The following is a 23,070-nucleotide window of genomic DNA, read 5'->3' on the forward strand; positions in this document are numbered from 1 at the left end:
GATCTTTCATTAAGAGTAGTGAAGTTCATAGATTTATCTTCTTTGAGAATACTCATTTCTCTATATCATTTCTTGAAGTTCTTAACTAACTCTATTAAAGATATAATATCTTTATCATATCAGATATTCTTTGTTTATGCTTGTATATATTCTGCATCAATAGCTAGATTCATATTCAAGAAGTCTTTCTTTAAGTTGAACTGTTCAGCTATATCTATCTCTTTGATATTATCTTCAATGAGTGATCAGTCATTTAATCACTTCTTTATATCTCTGTTTTTCAGTGCTTTACAGAGATTATGATATCAGGTTCTCATATTATCTTAATAGTCTGTGATTGTGAGTGAGAGATAATCTCTTAATGAATGAATAATCTTCTTCATATTATCATTCTTACTATGTATATATCATAGCTCTGTAGTATTCACTGTTCTTTATATAACATCTTATATCTTTATCATACCTTCATTTATTTTTTCATATTTTATATATTTGATTTTTCACACAGTGATCTTGATATTATATACTATCTTAACCTCTGCAGTGACTTCTTCTGAATACTCAGGTTTCAGAGATTCTTCTAGTTCAGAGAAGATATCAGATTTGTTAAGATTGATAAAGTCTGATATCTTCTTATTCTTTGCATATTCTTGCATATACTTGTATTAAAGTTTTCAATCTTCAGAAATGCTAAGATGTACAGTTACACTAGACATTGTCTTATCTATTATATCAGTTAAGTATTTCAGATAGATATGATTAGAATTCAGAGTGTATAACAGTTAAGTATATTGAAATATATACAAGTGAGAATCTATCATCTCAGTTTGAATGATAGTTATCAGTTCAAATGAGAATTGAGATTGATGTATGATATAACAGTCAAGTATTTTCAGACTGTATACAAATGAGAAACAATCATCTCAGTTTGAATAATTATTGTTAAATTTGAATGAGAATTGAAATCAGTGATGTATCACACTTCTCTTCAGATACTGCTTACTGAGAATTGAGTATGATAATTGAGTTGATCAGACTGTATACAAATGAGAATCAATTGTCTCAGTTTGAATGATAGTTATCAGTTTGAATGAGAATTGAGATCAGTGTATCACACTTCTCTTCAGATGCTGCTTACTGAGAATCAGATATAATATAACAGTCAATTAGATCAGACTGTATATAAATGAGAATCAATCATCTCAGTTCAAATGATTGTTGTCAAATTTGAATGAGGATTGAGATTGTGATGTATCACACTTCTCTTCAGATGCTGCTTACTGGGCTTATAACTGTTGAATTGAGTGTCATGAATGAATATGTTGAAGACATATGAATCTTATGTGTATCAAGATCTGCTTGTTATATTATCCATGCACTATCTAATATATCTATTTCATACAAAAGATGGAGCTATTTATAGTAAAATATATGTGCGAGCCAAGAGAGCTAGCATAAGCGAGTATTAGACAAGCGTTGTAGTAAGCTGATGATGATGAGAAATATTGTAGTAATACGATGTTGGTGGCGTTCAGTAGTGTATAACCTCTTTTTCCTGACAACCCGTTACTAGGTACGAGGGGGGTAGTAAAGGCAGCAATTTTTCATATTTTTCTTGACTCCCAGAAATGTCATTGATCAATTCCCAAGCCAAAGTTGGTCGAAATCCTTCAGTCAATTGAATATCTAGTTGCTTCGCTGTGTCAGAAAGTCTCGGTTCTATCATCTACAAGCAAAAGAGACGAACGAGGAGCTGGGCTCGACCAGGACGGACAATCCTCACCCCGAAGGAGATTATTATGTAACTCTGCAAAAATGGGCAGCGTTACAGAGGTTTCTTTCTCCGGTGAAATTGCTTCGCTCGACGCAACACTGCGCTGCTAAGGCAAGCAAGAAAGACGCAGAGTTAATAAATACCACCGTACATTACCTCCTCTGGCCCGACGACGGCGCTTTTGATTGATCAAATGCACGGCGCGACGACAAGGCAGCCAAGGCCAGTATCATGCTAAACCGAGTGGTACCAGTCGTATATTGAGTTCAGCTTTCTGCTCTGCGAACGTTAGGTATTCCCTCGTTTGCAAGGGATCAATCAGTTCAACGTGGGTCATCGGAGATGAGCGTCAATCTTGGGGAATTATTATTCCAGCAGAGAACTCCTAACTCCTTGCAAGTTTCTGGAGGCGGCAGATGTGCAGCTTGAGATATCCAAATTCCCTTGTCCATCAGCGGGTTAGGGTAGCCAAAGCTCTGTTATCATCCATTATCATCATGTCCCCAACATTTCTACAATTTACAATTTGGTGGCTCAAGCTCTTACAGATGAAGGATCGCGCCGAGCCAGTTAACGCTTCGACTGTTGGAAGATCCCCCACGCTAAGTTAACTTAGTTACAGCACAGCAGGCCCCACGCGACAATGGTGGCTGGGCATCGGTCCTTCACTAACATAATTGAATCGGCGGCCCCACTGGCTGAAGTGGACGCCGGTGAGGTAGGTGCTTTCTATGTAGTAACTATGCTTAGATACCCCGGTGGTTTCATTAGGGCCCCCCCTAATATTTTAGTGGCATTCTAACCAGAATTCTGGGGGTATGTGGCATTCTCAAGTTTGAGTGTGTTTTCATCATCATCTAGAGAATGAACTCTATAGATAGAATTGGTAATAATATTAATATCTTATAGTCACTCTCCGTCTCTATAACGGTCTGACAGTGAGCAGATATCTCTGCTACAAGCTCTGATAGTTACTCCCCTATTATAGTCTCTCAGACATCTTTAATTGTAAGAATAGGCCCCGGGCTGGGGGCAGGTGCAGGCACGCCACCGCTAACTATATAAGGATGGGTGCCGGGCGCGGCTTGGGGAAACCACTAAACCAGTCGGCCTAGTGGTTAGAGCCCGGACCCCGCGGGGCGGCTTATAATAATTTATAATCCTCAACTAATGTTACTGAAATTAAATAGTTAACTTAATTGTATTAACAGAGAAGACTTTTATAAAACTATTTTGTAAGAATAATCTCTTCTCTTTAATATTCATATCAGATATTTCTTATTAATTTTAAGATAGAGAATGATAATAAGTTTTGTATATAATGTTTAATAATTGATTCTGAAAGCTGTCTCCAACTGTTCTCCGTACTCCGTACGCTGTACGCTAGTAGAGAGATATGAAGATGTGCCCTCCCCCTGGAATGATGGTTAGCAGGCCACTAAAATATTAGGGGGGCCCTAACAAAATGAAAGGGGTTTACCAGTGCACTTCATTATGCAGCTCAGCGCTCAGTGCTCAGTTGTGCTTGTGTGGATATTGCGTCGTCCCATCCCTAGCCGTGTGCGGAGGCCTTCTGATGTTGCCCAGAAATGAAGTTGCACTCAGTTCACAGCCAAATGACACTGTGTGTGTGTGTGTGTCTGTGTGTTCTGTGTTTGAAGACAAGATACTCCGTACAGAGTACAAAAGAAGGAAGAAAAGGGAAGAAAGATTGCAGTATGGATATCTTCCGTTCACCCCGTCGTGTCGACGGAATTTCTTCAGACACAGTTAGGGCATATATATGAAATATATGAACCTGGAGAGAAGGCTAAGTTTTGAACTTAAGAATAAACACATGGCCGTTGACTACCTCCCACTTGTTTCATCCCATGCAACAGCTTTTTGCTTGCTCTTCATGCCGGCCCCTTGCAGCATTTCTGGCGAACCTGACTGCCACACAATAACCTGGTCTGGTCTGTGAACGTTAAAAATGGGGAAAAAGGCAGTCCAGTCCGACTGCGCACCTTTTCGCCCTGACCACATCTGACGCGCCGTTAAAATTCCCCTGGAACTACGGGGTAAAGAATGCGCAAACGGCAGGGGACATGGAACTTAGCACTTGGCCTTGATGACGTTTGGCTGTTTTCTGTCACGGCTCTTCGCGACCTAGCCGCCAGTGCTTACTTCTACTTGACAGAACGCCCTGGTCAAAGAAAACTCCACGCATGAATGTTATCTCTTATCGTCCGACAACAGTTTTCCCTTCCGTCCCCGCGTTCTATGGCACAAATCCGCAGCATTAAAAAAGTCCACCAATCCAGCTCGAAGAATGCCAGCTGCAACTGAAAAACTCGCGATCCCGCGCGGTTCTCTCGTCCTCGTCACCGGCGCCAACGGCTACATTGCAAGCCATGTCATCGACCAGCTCCTCCAAGCCAACTTCCGCGTGCGCGGCACAGTCCGCAAACTCACCAGAGGCCTCTGGCTAAACGACCACTTCACCTCCAAGTATGGGCCCGGCAAATTCGAGCTTGTCGAAGTGCCCGACATGGCCGTCGCGCACGCCTACGATGATGCCGTCAAGGGCGCCTCGGGGCTCATCCACATCGCCACCCCTGTCCTGGTCACCTATGACCCCAACGAAGGCATCCCCATGGTCACAAACGGGACTGTCAACACCCTCGAGTCCGCGCGGAGGGAACCGTTGATGAAACGTGTCGTACTGACATCCTCATCCACCGCGGCGGCGAGCCCGCGGCCAGATGTTGAATTCACCATGGATAAGGGGACGTGGAATGATGAGATCGTGCACGCTGCGTGGGCGCCGCCGCCGTACGAAGGGTGGCAGAGGCGACATAACGTCTACGCGGCTAGCAAGACGGAGGGCGAGAAGGTGGCCTGGAAATGGATGCGGGAGAACCAGCCGGGTTTCGTGCTCAACACGGTGCTGCCCAATGCGAACTTTGGCGAGGTGCTTAGCCCGCAGCATCAGGGGTTCCCGTCGACAGCTGGCTGGGTGAGGGCTGTCTGGGAAGGGTTCAAGGGCAAGTATGCGGACGAGGTATCTAATAAACCGCAGTATTATGTAAATGTGCGCGATAATGCGTTGGTGCATGTGGCCGCGTTGATATATGCGGATGTACAGGCCGAGCGGTTATTTGCGTTTGCGCAACCGTATAATTGGAATAACATCCTAGCGGTGATGAGGAAGTTGTATCCGGACAGAGAGTTTATTGATGATATTCCGGATCTGGGGAGGGACTTGAGCAAGGTTACGAACCAAGGGGCGGAGGACTTGTTGAAGAGGATATCAGGGAAGGGTTGGACGGGCTTTGAGCAGACGATCAAGGAGGCGACGGAGGGATTTATTTAAGTGTTAAATTTTCACCGAAATGGCGAGTGTAGTGGGGTACATCCCCTTACGGGGTTCTGCGAGTTACAAGGAAAAAGCGCTGCATCGATCGATATCTGGATAATGATTTATGATAATGAGTGAGGCTACAACAACTATGGGGATGGTACCGGCTTGCAAATTGATATGCAGAGACAACTAGCACGAAAAGAAAGTGGAGGAAGCCAACCCCCTATTCCATTACAGAAGAAAGAAACACTGAATGAATTGAAGATCAGAATAAAGAGAAATCCCTACTTAATCCAGACCTCAAATCATTAATACTCTAATCTCCTATTAGGAGCTCGGGACCACCCCGAAAGCTGCTTCGGCATAATCATCAACATCGTCCTCCTCCTCCTCCTAATCATCATCATCATCCTCGATGGTTTCAACTAATAGATTACCTCCCCTGCCGATTTTTTCTCCAATAGAGCCATTAGCCTCGATTTCGTACACTACACGAGGCATCGGCGAAACAAGGCGGAAGCCGTATTTGTGCTCAAAGTTCTCAGGAGGTTGGACATCTCCCGACGCCGAGGCTTCTCCCTCTTCCCCATTAGTGTGTAATACGTCATAACATTCAACAAAGGCATACAATTCCTCAATACTCGCGGAGCCTGAAAATCGTCGAATCACTCTGTCGCCCGATGCCAGTCGGATACTCAGGCGAACTGCCTGCTTATCAGTCGCGGGAGGTTCATCCGGTATCGACTGCGCCCGCCATCGTTTCCACTGCAGTAGATCTCTCGCTAATTTTTCAGCGGCAGCCTGTCTTTCCTGAGCTTCTAGCTCCGCACGCTGGCGCGCAGCTTCCGCCTCTCGCCGCTGTCGGGCGCGCTCTCTGTCCTGCGCAAGTGACCGTTCGTATGCGGAATCCTGTTCCTGTCGGATCGTCCGCGAAGCTTGCTGTTCGGCCCTAGTACCGCGCACACGATCGAGTGAGGGTTTGCTCTGAACGATCGCTGAACGAAGCTTTTCTGTAACTTCAGACGGGGTGCTCGGGCCGGGAAGCTTTGCTATTACAGACATCGCGGATGGAGACACACTCGGGTCGTGCACTATGAGCCCGAAAAAGGGGAATTTAGTACATCCAAGGCTGCTGGCAACTTGATAAGCCTCGGAGTCTCGGACATTACCGGCCCAAACCAAGATCTGATTGGCTGGATCGTTGATGAAGTTCACAACCTCCGTGGAAAGGAGGGTGTCTCGAACCCAACTGCTCGTAAGGTCATGTTCTGAAGACAGTAGGACAACAAATAGGTATTTTAATTCCTGGTGGGCCTTTTCCAAGGCCATGTTATATCCATTTTCGAGAAATGGAATGGAGTGACTTCCGTATTCTTCTTCGAATTCTCGGATGAACCGGAGCGCAGTGTCCTTTGGGCCCAATGGTCTCCGCCCACCTGTATCTCGTCTTGCTCCTTGCAACCCATTCAGTAGCCGCGGTAGGAACGGGAAGAGCGTCCCAAAAAGTCCGAAGGAGCTGGAGAGCAATTTGTAAAGCAGGCTGAAAGGCGTGAAAAATATGGCGAGTAAAAACGGAGGGCGATAGGTAGGTTGGTCTGCTGGTTGTGTTGTTATTCGCGGTGCCAGTTCAACTGTGCGTCTTGTGGAAAGAGTTCGGAGAGGGATATCGTCATCGCCGTTCATTAGGTTCTGAAGGGTTCGTGGCGGCCGCGCAGGCGGGCTATTCAAGGCAGCTTGCGCCTCTGAGATAAGGTCTGGGCCTTCACCATCGAAAAATTTAGTGATCGCAATCTAGTATAAACTGTCAGAGACTCCGTTCTAATCTATGATAATAATAGATCTCAAGGAAGTTGAAATTACCTGGGTATTCCATTCCGACCGTTGAAGAAGCTGGATAGCAGCGAGTTCTTCCGCACCGGTAACGGCGATAAAGGTTTGCAGGGCACTTTGCTGGCTCGAAGATAGCTGAGAGATGTCTACCTCTTCGTTGGGCATTATTGCGACTGACCGTCAAGCTCCATTCAATGCTTTTAGTGATCGGTGTATATGAGCGTGTTTAAACAAGGTCTATATGTTGTCATGTCATAGATGAGCAGCTCGGGAACGTAGAGAAAGTGGAGTCAATTTGGTCAAAAACAACAACCGGAGTAATAGGGAGACAGCCCCATTAAATATACAACTCGTAGCAATAGAAAGCAGACGCAGCAAATGCTGGAGGCGGATTTGAAGCTCTACTACGGCCCACGAAGCACGAGTTGAGGCTGATAACTAAGTACCGCTTGTTTGTTCTGGGCACGGATTATCTAAGCAGCGCTGGCCCCGGTTTTAATACGAGCTGGTATGGAATTGTAATCCTAGGCAAGATGGCCACAAAAACGCATTCAAGACTGCTGTCTCGTTTTGTCACGTACCCGCCAGGGTCCAGTCCAAGCTACCTGACTAAGCCCAAGTCAAGTGACTGCCCTGCTGCTATATCGGTATCAGCGCAAAAAGCTCGCCGCCGCATTTTCATTTCGGTTCTATCACCGACATCATCGTGCGGCTGATCCCGCTGTGACTGGCACTTCCCGTCATCTCGTCCTTCGAGTGCTAACTGTGCACCCTTAGTCCTGGTTATTTCCGATCCTCAAATTCTATCCTCGACGACTGTGATCTATCGCCGTGTCATGGATATGCAGTGACTCGCTGAACCCCCCAGTGACGTCCTATCTGGAATGCGACTCATTGTCACTGCGTCTCGACATTCCGATTTGTTGGATTCTGTTTCTCTCGAGTCAATGGAGCCTGTTTGGTGCTGAGCTGTGCTGGATCTGCGGTTATGGCTTCGGCAACAACCAAGGCCAACTTGGACGACTCCAGACGAAGCACCGGATCGCCGAAGCTGAAAGGTCGCGGTATGTAGCGGGAACTTGCATCTATATACACTCTTTACAATTGCTTTTTACGAGTTTTATTGCCTATAGAAATTGAATGCGATTGTTGGGAGGCATGCGCATTTGCGGATCTTTGTACTGATTGTTTTCGTAACCCCAGAGAATGCGAAAGACACCCTGTGTCGTAACGTGACAATTTACGGTCGATGTCGCTACGAAGATAAAGGTATCAGGAACTGCATATGGATATACTGAATTTTTTTAATTTCTTTGTTCGGAACGTCGTTGACTCGTTTATTTTGAAGGTTGCGCATTTAACCATGACCCGCACAGGGGAAACCCCTCGCATAGCACTGAAAGGTTCGCTCGACTCTATTTTCCTGCCGTATCTGATGCTGAAGGCTCATTCAGTTCGCTGATACTGGCAACAGCAAGAAACGACTCAATGTCGATTCTCCTAGCTTCACCCCTTCGCTTCTAAATGGCTCTGGGGCCAAAAAGCCCGCAGCCACAACTACCATTTCACCGAAGGCTGCCAGCGCGGCCCCGTTTCTTCCCAAAGGCATAATCTCACGTGCGATGCCACCTCCCCAGAGCAAGCAATTGTAACGCACTTTAATTGACAGCGAGCTTCAGGGTCAAATGCATCTACACCTCCTATTCGCCAAGATACGTCTACTCCGGAATGGATTGTTGCAGATATTCCAGACTTTGTTCCGCAAGGCTTCGATGCAGTTCAGGTGGTGAGAATGCCCCTCTCCTTATTCGTCATGTTGCCTCCCTATCGCATCTATAGTACGCAGTGGATTGCAGTATCCTAACCCTCCCTAACTGCAATATCCCACTTATTCTTATTATCCCTTCATGTGCTTGAATATGAGAGCTTCCTATACTTATATGTCTTACATTCGCTTTTTGAGTATGTTTCACAATATCACCGGATATTAACACTGTATAGGACAGTTTACAGGGCAACGGGAATGGAGGAATACCCCCAGGCGCTTATGATCCCTTCATTGGACCCTCCACAACACCATTAACAACACCTGGTGCAGTGGGTCCTCAAGTTACTCCGAACCCATATGTCCACGATCCCTCCGCTTTGGGTGCAGCAGCGTACTTCGGTCCTCAGAGCACTTTCCAACAACCAGTATGTCTACCTACTTCAGTCTATGGAGGTACCGGCAAAGTTAACCTACAATAGGTTCAATACCATCTCTACGCACCCATCGGACCACATAACACGAATATATTAGGCTACCAAAGAAATGTCCATGATTTGTTCCTCCCAAATGACTTTCGAGAGGAATTACAGAAGAAGGCAGCGGCCACACTGCAGACTCTTCCCAGTATGTCTTCCTAGCGTACAGCTAATTCCTGCTCGTACTACGTGTCCCGGTTGCTAACTCCTCTGAAAGACTCTCAACTTCCGGCGCAGATAGACCATTTTCACTCTCTGGTGCCACTCGATCTTTCCCACCAGAAGAATGCGGCAATTTTCGGCTATCCCAGCTGGGTATACAAAGCTCAATCAAGTAAAGATGGAAACTTTTACGCTCTTAGGCGTCTGGAAGGTTTGTCCGACTAAACATTCTTCCCCCTGTTGACTCTCGACTTACAATATTGTTAATAGGTTTCCGCTTGACTAGCGAAAAGGCCATCCGATCAGTCCAAAATTGGAAACGCGTATGCAACGGCAGTGTAGTCACGGTCCATGACGCATTTACCACCCGCTGTTTCCAAGACAGCTCCCTAATATTTGTTACTGACTACCATCCTATGTCCAAAACGCTGGCAGAACACCACCTTGGTGGTACTGGCCGATATCAGGCTCGTCAGGCGGGTACACATATCCCCGAACAAATCCTCTGGAGCTACGTCACTCAAATTGCATCTGCTTTAAAGGCAATCCATAGTGTAGGATTGGCAGCACGAGTAATCGATCCTAGCAAGGTTTTACTCACAGGTAAAAATCGCATCCGACTAAACGCATGTGCAATTCTAGACGTGGTACAGCATGACTCCCAACGATCAACTGCAGAGCTCCAGAGTCAAGATTTGGTAAACTTTGGCCAACTGATCGTCACCTTGGGCGCAAACTCACCTTCCGTCGTGCATAATCCCACAAAAGCCATGGAACATTTTAGCCGTGCATACACCCCCCAATTAAAGAACTCCATCTTCTGGCTGCTGGGGGCATTGCAAATGGACCAGGAACGCAGCATCGATCTCTTCGTCACCGGCATCTCCTCTCAGCTCATCTCCACCTTCGACTCCGCCCTCCACCTCGACGACGAACTCACCTCCGATCTCAGCCGGGAACTCGAAAACGCGCGCCTCGTCCGCCTACTCACAAAACTAAATTTCATAAACGAACGCCCCGAATACGAACATGACCCGCAGTGGGCCGAAAACGGCGAGCGTTACGTCCTCAAACTATTTCGCGACTACGTGTTCCACCAAGTCGACGCTCAAAATGCACCCGTCGTCGACTTGGCGCACGTGCTTACGTGCTTGAACAAGTTGGATGCGGGGACTGAAGAAAAAGTCACACTGATCAGCCGAGATGAGCAGAGCTGTTTTATTGTCAGTTATAAGGAGTTGAAGAAGGCGGTGGAATCATCATTTCAGGCGTTGACGAAGCATCCGAGGAGGACTTAAAAAGCTATTGGCTTGCGTTTTATCCCTATTTTAAGCCCCTTTTGGTGCGATTGATTGATTTGGGCTGTTGGCCTCGTTTTGTGCTTTTTTTTCCCGTCCTCTTTTATCGTTATTATATATCACCCAATTCGTTTGCGTTGGGGGACGGGACGGGACGGGGTGGGATGGGATGGGATGGGATGGGATGGGATGGGATGGGGAGAGAGGGATTCGGATCTCAGGAAACTTGGAAATTGGTTGGATGTGTTGGATTAGACCTCCTTTTGGAGTCAGGGTTTAGAGCGGCCGGCAGGATAGGATATGATGAGCAAGGAAAAGAAACGGCAAAACGGAAAAAATGAACGCCGAAGAGAAAGGGAAATATCTAATTGTCGAGTCCTTTTTTTCTTTTTTTCTTTTTTTCTTTTTTCTTTTTTTTCTTTTTTTTTTCTTTTTTTCTTTTTTTTTTCTTTTTTTTTTTTTTGGCGATGTTTTTGTTTCGACTTGGGACTGGGTTTATCTACATAGCGATGTTAGGTACAGATAGGTCAATGTTTTATCCGGAGGGCGGTAGTTATTAGCATTCAACACGCAAATATGGAGTCGCAAATAGTTAATGCAAATGAGAAGTGTCTTTTATAGTTATAATGCGGAGAACGCAGCTAGCTAGTAATCCTTATTTTGTCTCAGAACTCCATTTAAGTGAAGTATTTTTGATATCACATGGATTTATCTGCTTTCATATTAATTTACAAAGGGAATGTTAAATCATAACATAGCATGACGTCGCATTTCCGCGTTATTGTATCTTCGAAATAGAAAAGATTCGAATACTGTAATAATACATCAAAACCCAGCACAGCACAGCACGCAGCACCGATGCAGGCAACGCCATCACAGAAACCAAGAAAAGCTGCTGAACTGGAAAATAATGGGGAAAAGGGAAAAATAAAATAAAATATAACGAAAAACTGAATAAAGAAGGGAACGAACAAAATTTAACCCTCAAAGAGCCAAATTTGAAAACCACAAAACACACAAGAGCACACAATAATCACTCATCTTCCGCCTGCAAGAACGGATTGGCAATCTCCTCGCTGCCATCAACGGGCGAGATGAGCACAAGCAATGTGCCGCGGGCGACGATGAGGCCGAGGGAGCGGGTTGTTTGGTTACCCTCGTCGTCTGCACCGGGGCGAGCGGGGGATATAGTTAGTTCGTTCTTAGATGCCTATATCTCTGCAGACCGCGTTTGTGAGGTACATGTACTTACCGCGCATAGTTTCTTTTACATCATCGAGGACGAGGTTCATGAGTTGATCATAGCCCTTGAGAGTGCCGGTTACTGAGAGGGAAGGTAAATTTGGTTAGCTGGCCTTTTTCTCATCAAGTGGCAGGACATGAAACGTCCATAGTGCGTATAAAGCGTGAAAATCGAAGGTACTAGTCGAGCTCAGCTGGCTTGAGCGGGTGTATGTATGACCAGCCCCCGAACATGTTTCGACGATAGGTGCATGGCTCCATGCTCACTGAGAAGGCGGCATACTGCATCCAAACGAATGATGTGTAGCGATTGGGACATGAGAGAATTGATCCTGTGGGAGCATATTTCCATATGGATATTATGTGCATTTCAACAGAAGAATAGTCTGGATATGCAGCACGCCCATGATGGGCCCAAAGCCCTCGTATCAGAATATCAAAGACCGCAGCCCCTCCAACAAGGCAGATTTTTTTTTTATTCATGAAGGCAGAAGAAAGCCAACTCAACAAAAAACAAGGAAGCATCGAAAAGGAGAGACTAAAAGGAGAAAAAATGTCAAAAAGAAAAGAAAGAAAAAAACAAAAAACCACTAACCTTCCCTACCCCCATTAAACTTGACACAAACCTCCTTCTCCATATACTTCGTTAGATCCAAAATATTCTCCTTCTTCGGCTTCTCCTGCTGCTGCTGCTGCTGACCCTGCTGCCAGCCTTGCCCGCCCTGAACTCCGCCAGACTGCTGCTGCTGCTGTTGATATGATGCACCGCCACCGCCACCTCGATGGCTACGGTAGCCGTAACCGCCTATACCGCCGCCAGCTCGACCTCCGCCGCGTCCACCACCACCACCCCGGGGACCACCCCGGAAAGAGCTGCGTTCGGACATGGGCGGGAGTGGTTTATTTAATGTTTAGGTAGATGGGATTTAAAGAATTGGCCTTTTATGGGCCTGGAGGAAGTGAAGAGGGGCGAAGTTTGGAGGGGTGTGGAAAAAAGGGGCCAGGATAGGATTGGGGAGGGAGTGAGGTTGATGTTGGTTGGGTGTTGTTCAAATTTTTGGTTGGTGCAAGTTGGATGGCGTGTGGAACTAGGCGAAAGTGCGTGGCTATTTGGTTCTTTGTTCGCCCTATTCACCCTCTTCCCTTTCTTTCGCCGTTTCCGAATGAGACTGAGTGGATAAGAGACTAAAATTTAATTTTATGAAAAAGAGAAAATGTCCTCCATCTTCGCGAGCTTTTTCAGGTCCGCTGGGGGTTTGGAGCTAATGAGCCACAGTGTGGCTGGAGCCCCGTTATATCCCAATTATGAGTTTAAATACGGAGTTAAGTTACAAAGTGCTGATGTAGATCCCGGTGGGATGGGGATATTGTATATCAGAAACATCTACTACAAGCATGTTTGATGTGGCATTATCAACTGAGCCAATGATTTTTGTGGGTGGTGGAAAATAGCTGCATATGACAACTCATTCTGTACTAGGGAGATTAATAGATGGAAAGAAAATCCTCTTGGAATTAGACGACAGGTATCGATTAACTTCTTCAACTCGGAGAGATATACAAGGAGAATCAAAAAGAAAGCACGCGAAAGAGAGCGAAACAGTACCCCCAGTTAGCCTATCATCCAGTCCCGCAAAACACACACACACGCTCTCTCTCTCTCTCTCTCTCTCTCTCTCTCTCTCTCTAATCATACAATTCTCTCGGCTTCGTATGATCCCGCTTCAAACTATGCGGAGCCGTAACCTTAATCCCGCTCTCAATCCGTGACAGCGTCATGTCATACCCCTTATAATCGCACCAGGACTTAGCCATCTTCGCCGCATTCTTGATCTCTCTCCCATTCAGCTGCCACATGGACAACTCCTTCAAATCTTCGCCCGTAATATCTTTCATTGCGCTTCTTACTTCTTGCTCCCCACCTGCTTCTGATTCTACTTCAGCAGGGCGCGGCGCCATGGGCGGCATCCTTTCCAGAAATTTCCGCCAAACGACCTCGCGCGTTTCTGGCGTGAGGGGGCTGAATAGAAGGTGCAGATTGAGGCGTGATCGGAAGGCAAGGTCGATGGTTTCGTACAGATTGGTCGTCAGGAAAATGATGCCTCTATAATATTCGATTTCGCGCAGGAAGATCGAGACGAGTTCGTTGCGGGCGATGTCATTGGGGTGGCGCTCGGACATGAACACGTCGGCTTCGTCGAGTAGAATTACGGCGTCCCAGTCGATTGCCATTTCGAAGACTCGCTTAATGTTCTCGCCAAGCTCACTGGCCATGATTCCCAAGTCCTCAGCTTGGAGATAGAAGAGGGGCCGGCGGCATCTGTCGGCAACTGGTTGTACATACATCAGTTTAGCGGCTGCATGTTTTACTCGTTCAGGGAAAAGATAAAGATATATTGAAGACTTTGTACTCACCAGCCTCCGCGGTCAACGTTTTCCCAGTGCCAGGAGGGCCGCTCAGGAGAATATTCAGCCCCTGGCCTAGAGAGTTGGACAGTTAGTATGAGCCTCTCTCTTCCAAATTGTGATTTCCAACCAACCTTTCCCTGCGATAACGTCATCATGCTGGCGTTGTGTGCCATGGTGATTCTCAACAAAAGATAGAACCAGATCCTTCTGTTGTTGGTCGTACACCAGATGGCCGTAAGCTTCGTCGTTCCATTCCACAGGTTTGAGCTCGTCAACGTAAAACATCACTTTAAACAGTCTCAGCTAATGTTACTACCAGTCCCTTTCTATTGGAAAACTTACACCATTTTTTGTTTCTCAACGCGTATCCGTGAACTATATGCTGCAGGAGAGCCAAGTCATCACCAATTTTGAGCATTCCCTCCTTGTTCTTGTGCTGTTCTTCCTCTGAAAGATATACTTTGGTGGTGGTGGATGACGAGGCACTCTCGTGGAGCGTCCCTTGGCTAGAGGCGGGATCATTATGATCCACATCTTCGAGGGGCGTGGAGGCAGGTTTTAGTACTAGCTTCTTTCGATACTCAGGGTCTTTCGTTTCTTTAGTAGGCTCTTTTAATTCATACTTCTTGAATCCCCTAGTGTCGACAAGGATTCTACTATCAACCTAAACAAGACATCAGCGGGGACTTTTCCGAACGCAATGCTCAGGTATCTTAGAAGCATACATTGTGCCTTCTCCCTTTGCAATCCAAAGCAATGTCCGTGTAAGTCTTGTAACGAAGGGCTTGTAGGTCAAGAACGCCTGTAGCTCTAGCCTTCAGCCTGGCAATGACGGCATCTGGTTTTTCATGGAACCGCATGGGGTAATGAGGAAGATCGGTAATGGGCATATTTCCAGTGAAAATGGGAAGATCCAAAGTCACATCTTCCCAGATAAAATTCTCGCCATCGAAGACTATAATCTTGCACTTGATGAAAAGCGCCCGCACTAACCCTCCCTTTTCGTACCTCGTTTCCACAACTTTTGTTAGAACTTCGCGATTGTTTTCCCAACTGTACACGTAGGCACCCTTCGGAAAGTAGGCCCATGCAAGACTCCACGACACGAGACCGCTGTCTTGCAAGCGTTTCACACGGAGTTTGGTTTGGGTAAACATATCTCCCATGATTTTCACCAGGAGTTCAAGATGAACTTTGAGAGGACTATCTTGTTCTGTGCTCCTATACAACTCAGAAATCTCGTCCGATCGAAAATATAGAGCGCTGAACGGTTCCTCGAACCTCGCAGCTTCGCTCCCTTCGAGATAAATTTCATCCTCTTTCAGGATATCCTTGAGCGCTGAGACAAGGATTGGGCTTTGGATATCGATGGCGTGGTATTTGAGGCTGAAGCGACCAGATATTACCGGTTTGGAAGTATCCTTGGCTTTGTAAACGACGATTGCCACACGGTCGTTATCCTTGGCAGCTTTTTTGCTCAGTTGCTGCCGTGGTGGATAGTCCTGCCAGTCATAATAGGTACTGGTGCTATTTTTACCCTCGTATAGTGTCTTAACAACAGCAGACGATCCCTGCTCTACCTCCTTCTCGGGTGAGGCAGGGGTCTTTCGAGGTTTGGAAGACACGCCCGAAATGGTGAGATTTGACATTTCATTTTGCCCGGCACCTGTCACCTTGCATCTCCACCTCCAGAGGGTTTCGGAAACATCCACCTTCATTTTGGAGGGAGCGAGTATGCAAGAGCTGGAAAACTTAAAAGGGAAGCAAGTCAATGTGTAGCTATCGCACGAATTAGCAATCGGAAAGTTTGCCTCAGAGAAGCAGTCGCAGGGACTATGTGACAGCTATACGTACGAAGTGGCAGACAGGAACGAAGTCGCCCACAAAATAATTTAGAAATATAAATTTACCCAAGGTATAGCAAGAAAGTAGGCGGCCATGAAAAAACGAAAGGGAGATGGCGAGTCTTTATCTTGCCAGCCTGGTCTGGACAGCGGAACAGAGCCCGTACCTCAATGGCGCATTGTGAACGCGGGGTTTGCGAAGGATTCGCTGTTCATTCCAGGAAGCTTTCGAAGCTGCTTGAGCCGGGATGCGCCCAGCACAACAGCTATTGGATGACGGGAGTCATCACAAATAATTCCGAGGCAGGATCCCATTGCCTGGCAGAACGCCGTGTGGTGCTGTCCATTTCTCTGGTGACTCGTATTGCATCGCGAAAGCGGGAACTAAGCTCCCAGGAGGGACAACACGAAGGGCGTCTTCCAAGGTTGAATTGCAAGCGAGAGCTCCAGGCTGTCACTTTCGCGGCAACTTTGTGGCTTGCTGTGGCTTTGCGGGTGAAGCCCCAGGGGCTAACAGAGCTGTGAAAAGGCTTGCTGGGATCTCTAACAGCGTCGTAGCCTAGCAACTTAGCTGCATAGCTAGCTGGCTGCACCCCGAGCTAGCGAGATCCGTGAGACAAGAAGTGAACCGGATGCTTGGTGCCTAGTGAAAGAGGCCGGGAATTTCGCCCTTGACAAGGCTTCTATAAATTTTGTCATTGATGTCACGCAGGGTGAGTTCAGCCAGCAGCTTTTCTGCAAGGTGGTTCCAAGCATTATCTCGGCAATATTGTGATCATCTCAAGAAGTTCTCTGGACGGTGGTGGTTAGCTAGCGCATTCTCATCCCGCGATAAATCCAAAAGACAGAACAGAGACCTCCGTACATCTGTCTGTCTGCCTAGCTGGATACAAAATCTCCGCGGGTTGTCGATGGCATAGCAGGATTTTGCTAAACTTGTCCTTTCTATTGATTAATTACTACTCCGTACAGTGCTTTAAGCGAGGTGCAATTCTCACGTTTATAAAAAGAGCTACAATCAACCAACCTCCGCCCTGACTCTCTTGATGAAATTAAACAACCCAGAGCAAGGATGACAAAGGGAGCAAGAAGAGCAAATAAAATAACAAAATATCCTCTTTTTGCAGACATACATAGTTTTTGTGGCTTGTGCACCACTGTCTGAATATACTCCGTATTTATCAACTAGCTGACCGACCTGGTCATAATAATAATAATACATGAAATGGATAGGTTGACCTTTTGATGATTTAGTATTTTTTTTGCATTGGAACTCCAAGGAAGGTAGGAAGTTGAGGAATGTCCACTCTGACTAGATCATGCTAGGTACTAGACTATGAGAATCAGCAGCAGAAGAGAATGGATTTCTTTTTAATCAGCCAGAAGGGGTGAGGGGCTAGATATATGAAAGAATCCATTACTCGAAATAATCTGTTAAAAGGCATTGAGTATGACAGGAGTTAACTTTAATTAAATAGGGAGAACATAACTAGCCCTTCCGAACCAAAAATATGTTAAAAGTCAATCTAGCTAGAAACCTGATACGTCTGAGCCACCGCACTCCCGCATTCAAATGTACGGCGAATTGGGTACATCAACTGGACCAGGTAACAAATAATGACTGCACATCATCACTAACAGTTTTCCGCGTTTGCAGAGTCAGTTAGTGGCGGCATATCAAAGCCAGCAACTTCAGTATCTGCGCATCCGGATGCTCAGGAACAATCCTCAGCGTCTTTCCACAAATTGTTTTTGCGTTTCTAGGGCCACGTGGTACGAACATCCTCAGGTGTAAAGACTGGGTGCTCCTTCTCAACGATGGTGAATTGGCAGTCCTGAACGGGACAAGGCCATATCGCAGATTCGGAACCTTGAACTGGTACTTTTGATCCTTCTTTCATGCCGGGCTCGATTTCAGGGTGAACTGTCGCTGGGGGTTTCGACATTCGGCCCCAGAATGAATACCACCTCCCGTGTTAACGTTGCTAGAGTCCACTTTATTGCCTTGAAGCAAAGAATTGTATCGCCGGCTATCATCACCAAACCCCGCGAGTGTCCCGCACGGCCTCTCTTCGTCCAGTGCCGTCGATTGTGAGGGCATAACCATCGTTCGGTTGCCTGAGGCGAGATAGGGTTGATACCGGCCCCGCAACAGGGACATTTTCTCTCTGTAGTATTTGCGAAAATTCCATATGCCGGTCGTCACTATAATCGATAAACTTCGGGGAATATCGAAATTTCCCATCGGGACCCCCGTGATGGCTATATGTTCGTTCTCCTGGATAATTTTTACCGTGGAATGCTCCAGAGTGGGCCTCCGCTCTTCGCTAGCACGGAATTGACCACTCTGCTTTGATCGCGGATTTGTACCCCGGACTTTATTGCGCTGGAAGACGTTGTCTCTAGGGCCTTCATTGGATCTACGCGCAGCAAAACTTGCTCCTCGATCTTGCCGAATATCCTTGAAAGGATATCTAAAATGGGTCTCTGGACTGTGATCTGGAGAATGTGGCTGCCTATCCAACGGCGGGTAACGGAATAGCTTGTTGGATCCTGCATTGTTGGTTTGAACAGATCCGTGATCCGTTTTCGAGTGTTCCGAGCCTTGCAGCTGTGGCTCCTCCTTCGTCAAGTCCGGTATTCGAGAGTTATCATCAAGTAGCGGCACCTGAAATATTCATCTTCAATCTTTTGTTGCGTGCGATTGCGTTTATCGGAGGATCGCTGTGACTGCGTAACATCCTCTAGATGCCCTGAGAATATTTCTTGAGTGTACGGAATGACATCGAACTCTTCGTCACTGACACTGTCCGCCTGGCCTCTGATACTACTAGGACTTCGGAGGTGAGTAGAAGGATATTTCCCTTGAGCAGAAAATAGCCCGCTCGCTAGATCTACGACTTGAAGTCTCCTTTAGAAGCGGCGATTGCGTATCACTGCCGGAGCGTGATATATTTGCACTATTATTTCGCCCGGTTTGGTTTTGGGCGGCCCGAGTCCGGGAAACTTGAGCAGTTTCGGGTTCGACGCGAGCAATGAATTCAAGCTGCTCCATAAGGTCCTCATCGACTTTTCCATCCTGTTGCCCCGTAGGATCCGAAACTTTCGAAAAAGTATGGTTGCGGGTTGGTGTAAACTCCTCGTCGATTTGGTCTCTGGCCAGATATGAGCGAGGAATTTCGGTGGGAACTTTTGAGGTTTTTAACCCCCTGTTTTGCTAAGGATTGTCCCTCATCTTGAAAATTTTGTAATGTTGGTAGGTAGTGATGTGCCTCAGATTTAAGGATGAGCCAATGTCGTAAACGCTTCCATCCTTTGTGATGCGTCAACCTTAACCAGCGATGTAATATAATCAGCTCCATCATTACTGGTGTTGTGTGAATGTAGCTTGTCAACTGATAACCCCTTTTTATCGCTGCATATAGCAAACAAGTTCTACCGAGGTACAGGGTTTTGCAGAGTTAGTAACCAGTAGGCTAGGCTCCCCAATGCGCACATATCCACTGCTTTGGTGTACTGGCCTGCATCTGAATCGGGTCCGAAACCAAGAATTTCTAGGGCCATGAAACTACCATCAAAACTAATGTAGAGAGCTGCTGAATCTCCTGGCACTCGCTTGGAAATTCCCAGGTCTGCAAGCTTCACCCACCAGAAGGGCGACTTACTAACAAAGACATTCTATGCGCACTTGTTATAAACCAGAAGACGAAATATTTCTTGAATCGCATCAGTAGAAGACTTACCGCTGGGTTTAGGTCGCGGTGAGTGAATCCTCTCGCATGCATGAAGCAAACAGCTGTTCAGCTGGAAATATTTCATAGCGATGTATAGGTGCTTATCGTTCTGGAACCACCCTTCGAGGTGAACGAAATGGGCCTCATTCTGTTCGAAGTATTTCATATCGGTGAACAATCTAGCCTAAAATCAATTGGGGAAGAATCAAGCTTCTGTCGTACCTTGGAGAACGCAGCCATCGCCGTGATTCCACAAAGTGAGTCTATAGCTGCTGCCTTCTGCCCCAGAGATTTGGGAACCTCTTTCACTGCCCTCTGATTACCACATTCATTGTCCTTGAGGTAGACAATGCCAAAACCTCCTCTCCCAAGCTCCTTTGCACGCTTCTATGTTCTCGCTTCTACCGCATTCCGGAGCCCTCCTGTCCGGTCAGAAAAGTGTCGCCGTTGACAATGTAACATCGAGTTTCGTTCCCCGTTGAAGAATGCTGACCCCACTTGGGTCCAAGTGGATCCATGCGGGGAGACAAGATCTCATCCAAGAACCCTAACGTTACCAGGGGTGTGGCAGTATCAAAAATAACGACGCGAATGGAAGAGAGTTAGACAGCTCAAAATTAGAGTTCTGAGTCGCTGGTTGGTTGTCACTGGACTGGACTGGCTTCTAAACCCCGCCACAAAAGTTGTTTCAGTCAGAGCTGCAGGAGGTTGGTTTAAGAATCAGCCCTTGAAAAGCACTGAGAGTTTTTATAAACAAAAATAAAAATAAAAACTCTCAGTTATATATCTCATCATATAGCCCATTTATAACAGAAAGAAATCGACCATATTCATGCCCACAAAACCTGAGGTTGTCTGTGAAATCGCAAATTCTTTTACATGTCTGGTGGAACAGATTGATGGAGGTGACAGCAGCTGGAGAACTTGCGATAAGGTTCATCCATAAATCATACACCAAAATGTCTTCCAGAAGTTAAGCCAGTTAACAACTCATGGCAGGTACAGAAAACATATCATCAAGTTCATCCAAGTGTACAAGAGCACTGAGAATGGCTTGAGGGACCTTGTCCTTTGTGTTGAAGGTGTCTGACTCAAACCTGAAATACAAATTAATGTTATTCTAGACCTCAACATATCCAATCACCACAGGCTATAAAGTTTTCAGAAGGAATGCCTGGACACACTGAGGGCAAAATTACACAATGCCCTCCGTGCTGCTGGAGAGCTACACTGGTTCTAATCATTCTCAAGGCATCGCGGTGGGCCGTCTCTATCGGGACATTGTTGGCCTGAGTAAGCGCACCAAGGCAAAGTACAGTCTGCTTAAACAGCGACTAGAGGGCCTGATATCGGACCTTGAACAGTGGCATTCAATATTCGATCCATCCGGGTACCTCCTAACACGGCTTGTTAGCGGCAAAGTCGATGATTGTACTCAAGCAGACGGTGGGGGAAAGTTCCCATGGCGCAAACAGTCACAACCGTCCAGGAAATTAGAGCAATTGTTCATTCCTCTTCACCCACACCACTTAGACCCTGATCAAAGCTATCATCAATCCTGTCTACAGATTACCTATCAAATTACCGTGAACTGGCAGGTGGCTCCTCCCTGTGCCTCGCAACCGCTGCACAAACTGCGCAAACAGTACTACTGGACCACACAGCAATTCAGGATGCTGTAGATCCAAATATCGTTCTCAGCCAAGTCAAAGAGATTTCACAGCTTTTATCCATTTCGGACCCGTTTTCCCTCGGCTTCTTGAAATGTCTGGGCGTATTGCGGTCCAATAATAGGCAATTCCAGTATGTACTCTCACTTCCACGACAAGTCTCTCCTCAAACCCACGCTCTCTTCTCCAGCAACAACAAGAGAACAACAGCCCATCCCTAGATGCAAAATTGCGAATCAGCAAATCACTCTCTCGAGCAATCCTATCGTTCCACACCGCCAACTGCGTGCACAAGAACATCCGGCCCGAAACCATAATCCTGCTGCCAGAAAATATAGGAGAAATGAGCCAACCCACCTGATCGGTTTTGAGCAATTACAGCCCTCATCGGGCCACTCAGCCCGATTCGCGGACGTGGTCTGGCATTGAAATCTGTACAGACACCCACACCGCCAGGGTCTCTGACCACAGGAGTACTACAAGATGCAGCACAACATCTATAGTCTAGGCGTCTGTTTGCTGGAAATCGGCCTATGGACGTTTTTTGTTGAGCTCGCTAGCGGCTCAGATGAGGAGCCTTGCCCACGTGCATTGCTGGACATTTGCCTGGAGCTTGGCATAAGGAATAAACCACAGGCGGCGTTGAGGATCAAAAGAGAAGCTGGTGGCTCACGCGAAAGTTAGGCTTCCTAGCCTTATGGGCCAGACGTACACGGATGTGACACTGTCGTGTTTGACGTTGTATGATGAGAGCGGCATACTGGTTGGTGTTGCTTTTATGAAGAAAGTTCTTGTGAGGTTGGAAGGTATCAGAGTTTGGACGATGCGTATTTAATCTTGATGAGTTAATTCCCCCTGGCGATTTTTATTCTTTTCTATTTGAACATAGTAGAATTGTGTTTCCATGCTGAAGGTTGAAGCCGGTGGTGGAAATTGCGTGGTCACGTGGTTCGCATAAAGGGGTCTGCCTAGGACTCCATGAGCAACCCAGACCATAGTTAAAGGTTTTAGTATCTATTCATTTATCTATCAGTCCCATTATCATTCGATGCAAAACATTTCAATATTTGAAAACCAGTCTGTCACACATTTATGTTGAATAAAGTCCAAAAAAAAGAGCTGCCTGAACTGATATAAAAAGGGGCGTGTCAAGCTTGGGGAAGCACAATACCTGTAGATAGATAGGTAGTTATACCCCAACACCAGCCCAATAAACTGATTTTAACCATGAAGTTTAAATTCCCGCAATTAGCACCAGTTAGCACCAGCGCCCTAGCGATATCGCGATTTCACAAGCTACCTCCCTGATCCACCGCTAAAGCGGACGATACAACCGTCATCTTTCAGAATTCTCACTTCCCAGATGCGATCATTGGCATCTTCAGGCTCTGGCTACTGGATAAGCTTCTGACAAGGAACAACCTGAAGGGGATAAAATAAAGGCATGCAGTCCGTTCATTCATGGAGCAAGATTCGCTCCCACATGGTCCATACGACCCGCTCGACGGTATATCATACCA

At 46.5% G+C, this 23,070-nt stretch overlaps 8 protein-coding genes across 8 annotated transcripts; 4 read left to right on the forward strand and 4 right to left on the reverse strand.

Moving 5' to 3' along the window:
• Positions 1-3,069: 3,069 nt before the first annotated feature.
• BDCG_04896 (UBX domain-containing protein) lies at positions 3,070-7,396 on the reverse strand. The gene is made up of 2 exons (XM_045420538.1): positions 6,978-7,396; positions 3,070-6,908 (listed from the first exon to the last, which is right to left on the reverse strand). Exons 1-2 carry the CDS (start codon positions 7,110-7,112, stop codon positions 5,511-5,513), a joined length of 1,533 nt encoding a protein of 510 aa, XP_045276627.1. The 5' UTR covers positions 7,113-7,396; the 3' UTR covers positions 3,070-5,510.
• BDCG_04895 (aldehyde reductase II) lies at positions 3,146-7,257 on the forward strand. The gene is made up of 3 exons (XM_045420537.1): positions 3,146-5,854; positions 5,918-6,869; positions 6,956-7,257. The coding sequence occupies exon 1, from the start codon at positions 4,086-4,088 to the stop codon at positions 5,127-5,129; it is 1,044 nt and encodes a 347-aa protein (XP_045276626.1). The 5' UTR covers positions 3,146-4,085; the 3' UTR covers positions 5,130-5,854; positions 5,918-6,869; positions 6,956-7,257.
• A 35-nt stretch (positions 7,397-7,431) lies between the features above and the next one.
• BDCG_04897 (PAB-dependent poly(A)-specific ribonuclease subunit PAN3) lies at positions 7,432-11,093 on the forward strand. Its single transcript, XM_045420539.1, has 9 exons — positions 7,432-8,011; positions 8,151-8,216; positions 8,296-8,350; positions 8,422-8,564; positions 8,627-8,733; positions 8,949-9,140; positions 9,195-9,339; positions 9,409-9,564; positions 9,624-11,093. Exons 1-9 carry the CDS (start codon positions 7,936-7,938, stop codon positions 10,649-10,651), a joined length of 1,968 nt encoding a protein of 655 aa, XP_045276628.1. The 5' UTR covers positions 7,432-7,935; the 3' UTR covers positions 10,652-11,093.
• Positions 11,094-11,201: 108 nt separating this feature from the next.
• Positions 11,202-13,090, reverse strand: BDCG_04898 (small nuclear ribonucleoprotein). Its single transcript, XM_045420540.1, has 3 exons — positions 12,489-13,090; positions 11,904-11,975; positions 11,202-11,815 (listed from the first exon to the last, which is right to left on the reverse strand). The coding sequence occupies exons 1-3, from the start codon at positions 12,778-12,780 to the stop codon at positions 11,685-11,687; spliced, it is 495 nt and encodes a 164-aa protein (XP_045276629.1). The 5' UTR covers positions 12,781-13,090; the 3' UTR covers positions 11,202-11,684.
• A 126-nt stretch (positions 13,091-13,216) lies between these two features.
• Positions 13,217-17,057, reverse strand: BDCG_04899 (uncharacterized protein). Its single transcript, XM_045420541.1, has 6 exons — positions 16,157-17,057; positions 15,028-16,081; positions 14,645-14,966; positions 14,434-14,589; positions 14,309-14,374; positions 13,217-14,223 (listed from the first exon to the last, which is right to left on the reverse strand). Exons 2-6 carry the CDS (start codon positions 16,018-16,020, stop codon positions 13,580-13,582), a joined length of 2,181 nt encoding a protein of 726 aa, XP_045276630.1. The 5' UTR covers positions 16,021-16,081; positions 16,157-17,057; the 3' UTR covers positions 13,217-13,579.
• On the forward strand, positions 16,318-16,671 carry BDCG_04900 (uncharacterized protein; the record flags this gene model as incomplete). Its single annotated transcript, XM_045420542.1, has 1 exon — positions 16,318-16,671. One exon carries the CDS (start codon positions 16,318-16,320, stop codon positions 16,669-16,671), a length of 354 nt encoding a protein of 117 aa, XP_045276631.1.
• A 986-nt stretch (positions 17,058-18,043) lies between the features above and the next one.
• Positions 18,044-20,120, reverse strand: BDCG_04901 (uncharacterized protein; the record flags this gene model as incomplete). The annotated part of the gene is made up of 6 exons (XM_045420543.1): positions 18,044-18,814; positions 18,886-19,010; positions 19,084-19,301; positions 19,643-19,778; positions 19,890-20,028; positions 20,103-20,120. The coding sequence occupies 6 exons, from the start codon at positions 20,118-20,120 to the stop codon at positions 18,044-18,046; spliced, it is 1,407 nt and encodes a 468-aa protein (XP_045276632.1).
• Positions 20,121-21,082: 962 nt separating this feature from the next.
• On the forward strand, positions 21,083-22,234 carry BDCG_04902 (uncharacterized protein; the record flags this gene model as incomplete). The annotated part of the gene is made up of 4 exons (XM_045420544.1): positions 21,083-21,326; positions 21,449-21,683; positions 21,772-21,967; positions 22,040-22,234. The coding sequence occupies 4 exons, from the start codon at positions 21,083-21,085 to the stop codon at positions 22,232-22,234; spliced, it is 870 nt and encodes a 289-aa protein (XP_045276633.1).
• Positions 22,235-23,070: the final 836 nt, after the last annotated feature.

This window comes from Blastomyces dermatitidis (genome assembly GCF_000003525.1).
Source record: "Blastomyces dermatitidis ER-3 genomic scaffold supercont1.5, whole genome shotgun sequence".
Classification (NCBI taxonomy): Eukaryota; Fungi; Ascomycota; class Eurotiomycetes; order Onygenales; family Ajellomycetaceae; genus Blastomyces; species Blastomyces dermatitidis.

Coding starts and splice junctions, on each gene's coding strand:
- BDCG_04895 (XM_045420537.1), top strand. CDS start 4,086: ATGCCAGCTGCAACTGAAAAACTCGCGATCCCGCGCGGTTCTCTCGTC.
- BDCG_04896 (XM_045420538.1), bottom strand. CDS start 7,112: ATGCCCAACGAAGAGGTAGACATCTCTCAGCTATCTTCGAGCCAGCAA. Junction 6,909..6,977: donor GGTCGGAATGGAATACCCAG/GTAATTTCAACT, acceptor AGTTTATACTAG/ATTGCGATCACTAAATTTTT.
- BDCG_04897 (XM_045420539.1), top strand. CDS start 7,936: ATGGCTTCGGCAACAACCAAGGCCAACTTGGACGACTCCAGACGAAGC. Junction 8,012..8,150: donor GCCGAAGCTGAAAGGTCGCG/GTATGTAGCGGG, acceptor TCGTAACCCCAG/AGAATGCGAAAGACACCCTG. Junction 9,340..9,408: donor CACACTGCAGACTCTTCCCA/GTATGTCTTCCT, acceptor CTCCTCTGAAAG/ACTCTCAACTTCCGGCGCAG.
- BDCG_04898 (XM_045420540.1), bottom strand. CDS start 12,780: ATGTCCGAACGCAGCTCTTTCCGGGGTGGTCCCCGGGGTGGTGGTGGT. Junction 11,976..12,488: donor GTTTAATGGGGGTAGGGAAG/GTTAGTGGTTTT, acceptor CTTCCCTCTCAG/TAACCGGCACTCTCAAGGGC. Junction 11,816..11,903: donor TGTAAAAGAAACTATGCGCG/GTAAGTACATGT, acceptor GCCCCGGTGCAG/ACGACGAGGGTAACCAAACA.
- BDCG_04899 (XM_045420541.1), bottom strand. CDS start 16,020: ATGAAGGTGGATGTTTCCGAAACCCTCTGGAGGTGGAGATGCAAGGTG. Junction 14,590..14,644: donor GTTGAGAAACAAAAAATGGT/GTAAGTTTTCCA, acceptor GACTGTTTAAAG/TGATGTTTTACGTTGACGAG. Junction 14,375..14,433: donor TGACGTTATCGCAGGGAAAG/GTTGGTTGGAAA, acceptor CCAACTCTCTAG/GCCAGGGGCTGAATATTCTC.